At 33.8% G+C, this 13,685-nt stretch overlaps 1 protein-coding gene across 1 annotated transcript in view; it reads left to right on the top strand.

Annotated features, from left to right (window-relative positions):
• The window catches only part of CNBD1 (cyclic nucleotide binding domain containing 1), a 352,114-nt gene that overhangs the window by 38,144 nt on the left and 300,285 nt on the right, over positions 1-13,685 (top strand). The window contains exon 3 of the mRNA XM_026014282.1: positions 9,045-9,158. Coding sequence (XP_025870067.1) covers positions 9,045-9,158 — 114 coding nt within the window. The remainder of the gene's footprint in view (positions 1-9,044; positions 9,159-13,685) is intronic.

The raw sequence follows: 13,685 nt of genomic DNA, 5'->3' as shown, positions 1-13,685 counted from the left end.
ATGTATTCACCATTACAGTATCATATAGAATATTTACTGTTCTAAACATTCCTTGGGTTTCACCTATTCTTCCTTCCTTCCCTAATCCCTGGTAACCACTGATCTTTTTACTATTTCTACAGTTTTGCCTTTTTAGTTATATACTTGGAAAAATACAGTTTATAGGTTTTCCAAATTGACTTATTTCTCTTAGCAATGATACATGTTATTTCATGGCATGATAGCTCATTTCCTTTTGTCACTGAATAATATTCATTGTATGGATGTACTACAGTTTATCTACTCAATTGAAGAATATTTTAGTTGCTTCCAAGTTTTAGCAATTATGAATAAAGCTGCTATAAATATTCATCTACAGGTTTTTGTGTGAATGTCAAGTTTTCAAATTACTTGGGTAAATACCAGAGTGCAATTGCTGTATTGTGTGGTAAGAGTATTTTTAGTTTTGTAAGAAACCACCAAACTGTCCTCCAAAGTGTCTGTACCACTGCATTTTCACCAGCAATGAATGAGAGTTCCTATTGCTCCAATCCTTGACAGCAATCTGTGTTGTTAGTATTTTGAATTTTAGCCACTCTAGTAGGTGTGTAGTGATATCTTGTATTTGTTTTGTTTTATTTTTTTAGAGAGACACACAGACACAAGTAGGGGGAGGTACAGAGGAAGAGTGAGAGAGAATCTTAAGGAGGCTCCATGTTCAGTGTGCAACTCTATCTGGGGCTCAGTCTCATGACCCCGAGATCATGACCTGAGCCTAAATCAAGAGTTGGACACTTAAGCAACTGAACCACCCAGGTACCCCTGATATATTACTGTTTTAATTTCCATGTCCCTGATGACATATGATATGGAGCATCTTTTTATATGTAATTTCTATCTGTATTTCTTCTTTGTAAGGTGTCTATTCATACCTTTTACCACTTTTTAATTGGGTTGTTTGTTTTCTCATTGTTGAGTTTTAAGTTATTTTTATGTTTTGAATATCAGACCTTTATCAAATAAGTGTTTTGTAAATATTTTGTCCCAGTGTGTGTATTGTCTTTTAATTCTCACAATAGTGTCTTGCAAGCAGAAGTTTTAAATGCTAATAAAGTTTAACATTAATTTTTCCTTTCACAAATGATGTTTTTGGTGTTTAATCTAAGATGTCATTGCCAAACCCAAGGTCACCTAGATTTTCCTATGTTTTTTTTTCTACAAGTTTTATACTTAATGTATTTTGTATTTAGGTCTGTGATCCATTTTGAGATAATTTTGTAAAGGGTATAAACCTGTATCCCCATGCATTTTTTTCCAGATAGATGTCCAGTTGTTATAGCACCACTTTTTTAAAAAAATTATTCTTTTTACATTGAACTACCTTTGCTCCTTTGTCAAAGATCATTTGATAGTATACATGTGGGTCATTTCTGGGCTTGCTGTTCTATTTCACTGATAGTTTTGTCTACTCTTTTTGCTGATATTATTTCTCTGAAGTGTTTGGGAGTTTTTACAGATATATGTTCAAATTTAATTTCTTACCCTCTCTAATTTGATCTTTAACCTTTTCATTGTGTTTTTAATAATTATAATTTCTATTTTGAGAAGTTCTATCAAGTTCTTTTTTCAAAGAACTGTCTGGTTCATTCCTTATAGTCTTTTGTTATTGATATGATTGTATTCTGTCTTTTATTTCTACAAATATTTTATACCATTCTATATTCTATATCTAACATACTAGAATTTATAGTCTTAAGGAATGTAAATCTAATGTTCCCCTCATGGTAACTTGTCTTCACAGGTAATCTTTCTATGAAAGATTTGCTTATTCCTAACATGTAATGACATGTGATCTAAATTGTGGGAAATTTCCCCCAGGGAGAATTTATAACTGTCTCTTCTTTGAACCAGGGTATATCAAGAAGCTGAGACTACTTCATTCTCATTCTTTGTTTCTGCAGAACAAAGTCCTCAGAGTGGTCTCCCCTCTTTTTTCCTGGGCTAAGGTGCATTTTCCTTCCAGCAGTGCTTTTATCAGTGCCCTCCTCAAAACCCTACTTTCCTGTCTACTTCTTGTTCACATCTCAGGTACCCACTCACTTTTATTTCCTTTTTGTTGCAGTGTGATAGTCCTTGGAGATCTCATTTACTTACTACTTGTGAGATCAACAATGTAATAGAAAGTTCTTATGCATGATATGTGCAACAACAGAGCTCTTCAGAGAATTAAGACTGCTATGATGCAGAAAATGTGAAGATCTTTCTTTCTAAGTTGTGATGTTCGATGCCCTAGGACAATGAGGGCCAGATATTTTCTCTTAAACAGTTTTGTTCTGACAATGAAAAGTTTTCCTCAGATTTATTGTCTAGGTCCTTTTTATTTTTTATTTATTTTTTTAAAGATTTATTTACTTATTTATGATGGACATAGAGAGAGAGAGAGAGAGGCAGAGACACAGGCAGAGGGAGAGGCAGGCTCCATGCCAGAAGCCCAACGCGGGACTCGATTCCGGGACTCTAGGATCGTGCCCTGGGCCAAAGGCAGGCGCCAAACTGCTGAGCCACCAGGGATCCCTGTCTAGGTCCATTTTAATAAAAAATTCTCTCTCATGGTTGGACTATTCTAGTCTTAACATTTAACATGAGAACTTCATATGTATTGTTGAAGAAGGGTTTAATGTTGACTCAAATTCTTGTGCTTTTTTTCATTGAAAGTGGGGTTTATATCTCTACATTTAAAAAAAAGATTTGTTTATTCATTTTAGAGAGAGCACAAGCAGGAGGAGCAGAGGGAGAGGGAGAGAGAAGCTCAAGCAGACTATGCTGAGTGTAGAGCTCAACACAGGGTTTTATCTCTGGATCCTGAGGTCATGACCTGAGCTGAAACCAAGAGTCGAATGCTTAGCCAACTGAGCCACTCAGGCGCCCCTATATCTCTACATTTTTAATAAAATAAAAAATTTGTTACTATATGCTATATGGATTTATACTAATAGTTACTTTTTTTTTTACATATCTAATATAAACAGTGGGTTAGAGCTTTGCATTTATTACTAACTACTACAATAATCCTAAAGGTAGGCAGTCCTTTTCTAGAGATAAATAAATGAGAAGTTGGACTAGTTTATAAAAGATAAACCACTTCAGTTTATATGCTAATCAAAAATAGAGGAAATAAACTTTTATGACAGATCAATATCCCTATAAAAATTTTATATTCAGTCTTCAATTCATATCTTTGCAATCGGTTTTGTCAAAAGAGATCTTTTAATTTTTTCCAGGAACTTTATGAAAATAAAGTTAGGGATTAATCTTTATGATTCATATGAAAATAAAAAGTTAGAGATTAATCTTTAATGATTAATACATTAGTGGCATATATCTACATGCCACTATAATCAGTTATATACTAATTATAGTGGCATGTGGAACTCCTTTGAAAAAATAATCAAATGTTTTTGCAACCATAAAGTCATTGTTAATGAGCTGTATCTACTGATAAGGGAGATGATCAAATGAATTCATAACTAGAGAATAACATTTCCAAAAAATTTAAAAATAAGTATAGAGGAAGCTGATTAGAGTGACACTTTATATTGGCATTATCTGAAGATTGCTGATTGATTGATTTGTTGATCGTTTCATTTAGTATCTAGGGCATATTGGCCTTATTAGAGAACATTTTTCTTCAATTTACTATTCTAATAAAATAATAAAATCCATTATATACAATAAAATATACAATAAATAAAATAAAATGTAAATCAATTTTATATAACATATAATAATCTATTATCTCTCCTTATATATAAAGTGATCTTAATATGTATCAAATTATACTTGAACCTTCTTCTAATATGCAAGAATAATGTTCATTCTTTTTTCAATTTTCATCAAATAAATGTGTAGATGCTATAATATTTAAAAGCCAAATTCAAGAGTAAAAAAATCTGTAAAAGATTGAATAGATTCAACTTTTATGACTTGTTTTAGTTAATTTAGAATGAAAAATGCAAATTGCCTCGGGGAAGCCACATAAATATAATTAATCAATAAATATTTTATTAAAAGTGCATTATGTCCCTAGCTTGTAGACAAAACTGAATAGGATGCAGAAGATATAGGTAGAGGTAGTTAGGATATATTAGCTATCGAGGACAAACCCTAAATCTCAGTAGTTTAACATAATAGAAGTTTCTTTCTCACATCAAGCTCTATAGGGTTATTTTTGATTGGTAGGCTGTTCCAATTTAGGAATTTAGGGCTCTTTCAAACTTTTGTTCTCTCATGTTTCTGTGTGGTTTTTCAAGTCTACTCTGTTCATTTGCTTCAAGCTGGAAAAGAAAAAAAATTTTCTGTTGGAGGTTTTTTGTGTGTGTGTGAGGTGGAAGCAGGTTTTGATGGGCCTTGGTCTGGAATGGTACACATCACTCCTACCCTCTCTTCCATGTTCCATTGGCTAGAACCCAATCATGTGACTACATCTAAGTGGAAGAGGGGTTGGGAAATGTAGTTTAGCTCTGTGCCCAGGAAGAAAAAGACATGGTTTGTTGTAGCATAGAGAAGTTTTTGAGGTAGATATAAAATTATTGTATATTAAAAATTGAATTGTTATTATTTAGATATGTATCTATCATTTGGACATAAGGAAGTAAAACATATAAAGTTTAAATAACCTTATATAAAATAGAAAAATCAATACATAAATTCAGGTCATTTTAACCATAAGACTGGGCTCTTTTATTTCTTAGGCACAATCTAGGAGAGGAGGCAGGAAGTAACTACATGTCATGTAGTTAGGGAACTCTGCCAAGGCCATTAACTGGTGCTCTTTCCCTTGGCCTGGGATAGTGTAATTGGTGTATAGCCCAAAGATTATTTTGATTTATTTACACAGTAATTTAAAAGTTTTTGAAAAGTAAGTTACTGTCTTAGTGTGCTCAGGCTACCATAACATAAAACCGTAAATTGTCTTAAACAACAGGAAGTTATTTCTCACAGTTCTGGAAGCAGGAAGTCCAAGATCAAAGTGCCAGTTGATTCACTTTCTGGTGAGAGCTATCTTCCTCATTTGCAGACAGCTGCCTTCTTGTTGTGTCTTCTCTTAGCCTTTACTTGTTGTGTGCATGTGGAGAGAGAGATCTTTCTTTCTTCCTCTTCTTAGAATACTACCAATCCTATCATTTCAGTCCCTACTCTCATGATCTCATTTAACTTTATATCCTAAAAACTTTATCTTCAAGTACAATCACATTAGGGGCTAGAACTTCAACATACAAATTCTGGGGAGACACAATTCAATCTATAGCAGTTACTATTATTTAAAAATCAAAACTTCACATGAAACTTCAGATTTCTAGCTATTGTGAAAAAAAAAAAAGAAAAAACCCACAAAAACAAAACAAAAACCTGCAGTATCTGATCACTTTAGACTTTCTCTTAGTACATGACAAAACAGAAACAAAAACAAAAAATGGAGGGGGTGGTTGTTGTGGCTTCTGCTTTATGGACATTCTTTTCGGTTCAGCACAGTCCCCATCTTTTAATACCTGTTTGGCTATTGTAAGCATTTAATTTTGTGTTCCGTGGGTATAGAACCTCCTGAAAGTGCTCTAGAGCTCTGGTGTGTAACTCTAGGTTTTATATGTATCTCCCCTTCATTGGCTTGAGGCAATTGAAGTTCCTTCTTTGTAGGTGAGTTTCCTTGCAAGTGAGCTTCAATAAAGCAGTGGATTTGTCCATAGACAGTGTTTCCTAGGCTATGGTCTGGGAAATCATGAAAGTTATCTTGTGAACAGTACTCAAGTGTCAAATAGTTATTTGGATACATGGTCTATTTTCTGACCTTGCCATCATTCTTTTTTTTTAAATTTTTTATTTATTTTTTATTTGAGAGAGAGCGAGAGAGAGCGAGCGAGCACAAGAGCATGAACAGGTGGAGGGGCAGAGAGAAAAGCAGACTCACCACTGAACAGGAAGCCCCATGCAGGGCTCTATCCCAGGACCCTGTGATCATGAGCTGAGCCAAAGGCAGACACTTAACCGACTGAGCCACCCCAGGTGTCCCTAACCTTGCCATATTTTTAAATCTTTCTATGTCTTTGTGGTTTTCTAATTATATCTCTATCATTTCTTTTAATCTACCTCTCTTATTCATATTTAAGGCAGTTATTTGCAGACTTCACATAGTTTTAGACAATAATGCATACCTACTGAACACATAGAACTATATGTTTTTATTTCAAAAGGGACTCAGAATATACTGTCAAATTACATTTTGTGATGTAGAATATACATCATAACATCTTACGGCACTTAGGGCCTCATTCTGAAAATTATATCATTCCTACTTATAACATTTGACTCTTCCATTTCAACCTTCCACATCTTTTACTTCTTGAAGATGCTCCTTCAGAGATCATAAACACTGGTCCATGTACACCAGCTACCGCATCTTGAAAATTCTCAAGGATTAGATGAAGCAAGCAACTCAATCATACACCTAGAAAATGACAAGAGTGAAGGTCTTAGCATTTTGGTGTAAACTTCTTAGCTATTTCAAAGATAATCTGTCCAGATCACAGATTCGGATAAAGTTCCAAGTCTTGTAGCATGGACTTCATGTAGACAAAGGAAAAAGGCCACACTTTAGTACTTCTTGGGTCTCAGTTTGTTTATCTACAAAATGGGGATGATAGGAATATCAGCTAATATGGTTGTGTAAGGATAAATTATCTGATACATATATACTGCCTAGAAGGGTGACTGGCACTTAATAAGAACTAACACTTTTATTATTTTGGGGGGCAATATATACAAAGGTTAGACATTTTTAAAAGCTTTATTTATTTTAGAGAAAGTGAGAGGGAAGGCAAGTGAGGAGATGGGCCGAGGGAGAGAAAACCTCAAGCAGTCTCCCCACTGAGCACAGAGCCTGATGCGGGGCTCGATTCCAGGACCTTGACAGAAATCATGACCTGAGCCAAAATCAAGTGTCTGCTGCTTAACCAACTGAACCACCCAGGCACCCTGACAATGGTTTTAAAGTCAATTTAGTTTTCATTTGTACCCTGTGTCCTCTACTTCCTATTTATATAAATTAAGTTTCCCGTTTCTTTATGTATAGAATGGGCAATAAAGAGACAGAACATAAAGACTCCTAACTCGGGGAAACGAACTAGGGGTGGTGGAAGGGGGGAGGAGGGCGGGTGTTGGAGGGGAATGGGTGACGGGCACTGAGGTGGACACTTGACGGGATGAGCACTGGGTGTTTTTCTGTATGTTGGTAAATTGAACACCAATAAAAATTAATTTAAAAAAAAAAAAGAATAACAACCTTGCCAGGTCATATGAAATATATAATGAGACAAAATAGTGTAAGGATCTTAGTCCAATATTTGGCATATAACAAATACCTAATATATTACAGGTAGATGTGTAAAACAGATGATTGTAGAATGTAATTTCCAAATGGGGAAAAAAAAGATCTTGGTAAAGCTTCTAATGATATCAGTTACTGATTTTAAAAACGAGTGGATTATTGCTCCGTGTGTGTCTGTAGTTTGAGATTAGGCATGAAAATGCCTAATGTCATATTAAATCAAATCCGTTGCTATTTGAATCAATTAAGTTAAATTAACTTACATAGCCTTCTTAACATATGTAGTATTTATTTTGTGTAAAGAATTAATACGGTGTTTTAGGAAACTTTGGCCAGGAGAAAAAAAAGCTGTTATAAATATCTTATAATATGTTCTTATTATTTACATTGAAAATGAAATGAGAATAGCCTTCTTGAGGATTTTTATATTCATTGCCATGTGACAAATATTGACTAAGATGTTTGTCAGTGTTAATTTTTAAGTATGATCATTTTTGATAATTATTGAAATAAGTAGTCAGGATGAATGCTTAGCATTTAAAAATATTGGCCAACTTTTCATGGTGGTTGTCAATTGAAAATTGAAGCAGATTTTCCAGAAACAAATGTCATTACTTGACACTGAATGATAATTTACTATATCCAGTGAATCTTGCTATTGGCATTTTTAGTATTTGCTGTGGATTGAAACCTTGCTACAAGTAGGAATTGCCTAGAGAAGGATATTTAGAATAGAGAAGCCATACAGACCTCCACCCTTGGAGATCTTATTTCCTCAGGAAAGGGATCAGAAATCTGTACTTAAAAAACTTCACAGATGATTCTGGTGATCTTCTGGATTGGAAAATGCTGATCTTTTGCTGTAACACATCTTTATTCTAGTCCAAAGATATAGTGCATGAGATTTTCATAAATTAATGCAAAGATTCAAATAAATATACTTTTTGGTAATGAATATGTGAACTCTTTGAATCATTTTGGAGGAATTTTAATTATGTGACATATTTTATGTAAGGGCTTTAATCAATTACACAAATAAAAGTTTTAAGAAGACTCAACTTAAAAATTAAATTTTGACATTGACATTCCTAGAAATCTGATGCTCATAAAATATTTCTCACTGAGGCACTATGCACAATTTTGATAGTGGATATTTTTAAAGCACAGAATGTTTAGGTTTCATTTTTTTTAAAGATTTTATTTATTCATGAGACACACACACACCGAGGCAGAGACACAGGCAGAGGGAGAAGCAGGCTCCATGCAGGGGGCCTGACGTGGGACTTGATCCCGATCCTGGGTCTCCAGGATCACGCCCTGGGCTGAAGGCGGCGCTAAACCACTGAGCTACCTGGGCTGCCCTAGGTTTCACATTTTTGGCTTTTGCTTTTTAGATTGAATAGTCGTGTATATCGACTTAAAAATCTTTCCCTTGGGGATCCCTGGGTGGCGCAGCGGTTTAGCGCCTGCCTTTGGCCCAGGGCGCGATCCTGGAGACCCGGGATCGAATCCCACATCTGGCTCCCGGTGCATGGGGCTTGCTTCTCCCTCTGCCTGTGTCTCTGCCTCTCTCTCTCATTGTGACTATCATAAATAAATAAAAATTAAAAAAAAAATCTTTCCCTTGGAAACTATTTTTTGATGATATTTAAATTTTAATTTTTCTCTCTTTTGACTTTTAAAGCCGGAGTTCTTACAGTATTCTAACAGCTCACAATGTGTTTATAAAGCAATATCCTAAAATATTCCTGCAGAAAACACACAGACTGCCTGGACTTTTCAAACAGGAGGGAAAAAGGTAATGATGTCTTCTTTTGGAAGCAAGGTTGATGTGTGTGTGTGTGTGTGTGTGTGTTAAAGAACAAATGGAGCTCAAATAATGGAAGCATTTGATGTATTTCCAGCACTCCATGGGAAGGAGCTGCTGAGGAAATGGAGTTTGATAGGGAAGAGTAAATTCACACAATCATTTTGGAGAAATTTTAATATATGGTATGATAATTGGAACTAATAAATGTATGTTGCTCCTTTAGTTTTATCATTAAAATAAATAAGCAACTAGTCTTATATAATAAACATAAGAAAAGAAAATACTATTAGTACTGTGAAAAATACAATTAAAAAATACGAAGAGAACTAAGAAAATTATAAATTATGATAGACAACCCTATGTAATTTGAGATTAATTTGATAATATAGATGTTATTGGTTAATTTTCTAATAAATGTGCAACTGAACTTATTCAAGAAGATAAAAATTAAAAAATTATTAGTATAAATAGAAACTGTGAAAAGTACTCTTCAAAATTATTTTTTGAAGAAAAAAAAAGAACAAAAGCAGAAGTTAAAAACCCATAGCCTGAGAGATATTGCCAGATGTTTCTTTCAAATGTCCAAGAAAAGGTAATTTTTCTGCAATTTAATTTTCCCAGAGTGTCAAAAATAAAAAGTAGTTTGTGAATTTACTATTTATGTGGAATTCTGATATCAAAATTTAATAAGAGTAGTTACAATAATAAACAAATACCAATTTTAATTATGATTATACAGCCAAACACAATAAAATATTAGCAAATGAAATAATACAATAGTGTATTATATTTGAACATCCTAGTTAAGTTGCCTTCATCTCATGAGTGTAAAGAATGTTCATCATTAGAAATCTATTATTTTAATTTTACAAGATTAGCTCATGAAGAAACTGTATGATAAATGATGAAAAGATATTTGTTGTAATTCAGTATCTGTGTCTCATAGTAAAAGTGAAATCATGCTTTTATTTGTAATGTGTGCAGGAGGTGGCTACTATAAAATGCAAAACGTTTATATTTTCAGCCAGGAAGAAACTAAAGTAGCAATAAAAATACTTTGAATTTAATGAATTAAAATAAAATTTCATAAAATATATTAAGAAATTATAAATCTCTAAACTTAGCTTACACTGGTCCTTCATGTAATGTGATGAACCCATATATGCCTGGATTGTGGGTCTAGAGCTTAGGTAATTCAGAGATTTTTTTGGCAGAACGTAATTGATGAGTAAACATGAATCTTGGCAGACACTGAATACCTACCCTATTAAAATTATTCATCAGTAGCCTTTACCTATTATCATTGGCATATTCAACTATTCAGTTCAATTGAGAGTTCAGTGAATTCTCTAATTCATTTAACATAAATATCATGTGACAGATAAAATAGCAAGACTTAAGTATGGCACATGATTGGTTGTGAACATCTGGTAAGAATGCCTGATGGCAGGGCATTTGCTAAATATTGAAGTGCAAAGAGAGTAGAAGAAATGCTTCCTACAACCATTAAATCCACTTGGAGCAATGCTACATTAATCCCTGGGAAACAGTTATACCTGAGTAAAAAATGTGAATAGAGGGCAAACATCAGATCAAGGACTGCTCAGAACTGTGATAATCATTTAAAAATTATTTTATTAATCAACTAGAGGGAAGGTAAATATGTGGTATAGTCACAGATACAGGATATCAAATGGACAACATTTCTCTTAAAAAAGCATCGAATTTTGACCCACATGACTTGGATTTCAGTTTCTGTTTTGCCCAGTTGTGGCAGCATGACTTTAGAATAGTTTCTGAACATTGACTGCTCTGTTTTTACTCAGGAAAAGAAGATAATATTAATGTCCTACTTTAGAGTTATGCATGGAAAGAACTTTTTAATTGTACTAGCTCTTATTGTTATCATGGACTATGGATATAGGCAGTGATATTTTATACAGACTTAACACCATCTGTAGAGAAATTCTGCCTTTTAAAAAAAAGATTTTATTTATTTATTCGTGAGAGACACAGAGAGAAAGAGGCAGAGGGAGAAGCAGGCTCCATGCAGGGAGCCTGGAGTGGGACTTGATCCTGGGACTCCGGGATCATGCCCTCAGTTGAAGGCAAACACTCAACCACTGAGCCACTCAGCCGTCCCAACAAATGACTTTAATATGCACCCTCTTTTAAACAAAAAAAGACAGACATAACAACTTTTAATTGAAGTGTAATTGACACAAAATATTACATTAGTTTCAGGTATAAGAGACAGTGATTCAACAACTCTATACATTTTGCCATGTTTACTACCAGTGTAGCTACCATCTGTCATCACACAATCCTATTACAATACCATTTACTATATTGCCCTAGGCTGTACCTTTCCTCCCTTGTTCCTTATTTATTCCATAACTGGAAGCCTGTATCACCCACCTGCCTTTACCCATTTTGCTCATCTCCCTATCAACCAACCTCCCTTCTAAAAACCACCAGTTTACTCTCTGTATTTGTGGGTTTATTTCCACTTTTGCTTATTCATTTGTTTCGTGTTTAGATTCCTCATGTAAGTGAAATAATATGGTATTTTTCTTTTTCTGTCTGATTTATTTCACTTAACATAATACCTCTGGGGCCATCCGTGTTGTTGTAAATGACAAGATCTCATTCTTTTTATGGCTTAGTAATATTCCATTGTATATATACCACATCTTCTTTATCCATTCATCTATCAGTACATTTTGGGTTGCTTCTATGTCTCGGCTGTTATAAATAATGCTGTAATAAACAGGGGTGCATAAACCTTAATTAGTGTTTTCATTTCTTTGAGTAAATACCCAGTAGTGGAATTATTGAATTATATGGTATTTCTATTTTCAGTTTTTTTCAGGAAACTCGCTACTGTTTTCCACAGTGGCTTTATCAATTTATATCCCCATAGACAGTGCATGATTTACATCATCACCAACATTTGTTATTTCTTGGAACAGACATAGACTTTTAATCAGTACACCTTTATATCAGTTCATTTCTGGAGGAAAAGAAGTTTAAGGAAATGATAGTATCAAAAATAATTCACCTCCACAGAATGTGTTAATCTATGTTGAAGATATATTTATTAAATAAGTAACTTTTGGGGAGTGTAGGAGTTCAAGTGTTTACAAGGGAGCTTGTATTTTTATTTGATTTTTATAAATCTTTTGAGTTTTTTGGTAGTAGAGACAATTTGATATTTTTTTTCTTTTGTAGAATGAAAATAATGAGTAAACTACAACTTTCTACTGGGAAATTTTAGCCCACATTTTTAACCCTCCATTCATTTATCTGTGGCCTTATTTTAAACTACAAAGCTGTGTATGGGTTTTGGTTATAATGTACTTGAATGTACTTGTCTCATTAAATTTTGCATCAAATCAAATGTTGCACTTAATATGCAGAGTGTGGCATTTTAGAATTTGTAATATATTTTTATTCAAGACATTTTAATGAAGTACAATCAGTTATCTATTATCTTAAAAAATTTCATTCTAGTTAGACATAGGCTTGAATAAGGACAAAGAGGAAGGAGTAACTTGCTAGCTATGTTTAGAAGGAGTTTCAGGTTTACAATGTAAAACAAGTTTTAACAGGTTTATTACTAGGTAACGGAAAAATTTAGTAAAATCATTTTAACCTAGCTTGTGTTATTAACTTACAACCGAATAATTTGACCTGTGAAGAGTAAAAGGATTTTAGCAGTGTGCTATGGTGTGCTTCCTGCCCCCCAACCCCAGGATTTTACCAAGAGTATTCCTCAATGTGCTAAAGGCATCTTGACTAGAAGAGGTCTTCTGGGGTGATTCTTATGGATCCAGAAGTCTGTATGCTCAGTTGACCAAATTACCAATCACTCTAAAGGCTGTCAAAGCATGTTTTGTGCAAAGAATTGATGCTTCAGTTTGGACTTTAGATTCTAAAGAGAGTAGGACATCCCAGATGCTTGAATTGAATGAAGCTCAGAATTTTACTTCTGAATCTAAAAGCAGCAGTTAACACGTACCTTTGATCTGGGTTAAAATGATGTGGAATTTCTCTGTAATATATATATATTTTCCCAAACACATTTTAGAACAGTTATTTGGTATAGTACACATACTATCTTGATGGATTATAAATTCTCTTTAAAAGTGTAAGTGCAGAAAATGCTGGAAAACAATGATGAATATCTGGAGGTGAAGCAACTGAAAATCTAGAGCAAATGGATTCTGATAGACTGACTTAAAAAAAAATCTCTGCAAAATTACTTTCTTAGCTTGTGGTTTTCTTTTGAGATTTGGACTCCATTTCGTTCCCTGGCATTGTGAAAATTACCCATGTGCTACAGCTACATCTAAGTAGTGGTTATTTCATGCTAGCTTGAATCTAGCCTCAGGGTAATTAACCATAGGGTATTTGAAAAATATGTATTTAACATTAGAACAAATGAAACTATCTTTTTTATAATTATAAAACCCTTATTTTCTCTGAAGTTCTGAGGTCTATTGAATGAGTTGC

Source organism: Vulpes vulpes, chromosome 13, assembly GCF_048418805.1.
Source record: "Vulpes vulpes isolate BD-2025 chromosome 13, VulVul3, whole genome shotgun sequence".
Classification (NCBI taxonomy): Eukaryota; Metazoa; Chordata; class Mammalia; order Carnivora; family Canidae; genus Vulpes; species Vulpes vulpes.
The sequence above is the reverse complement of the archived record's forward strand: the minus strand, read 5'-3'. Positions and strand labels throughout refer to the sequence as shown.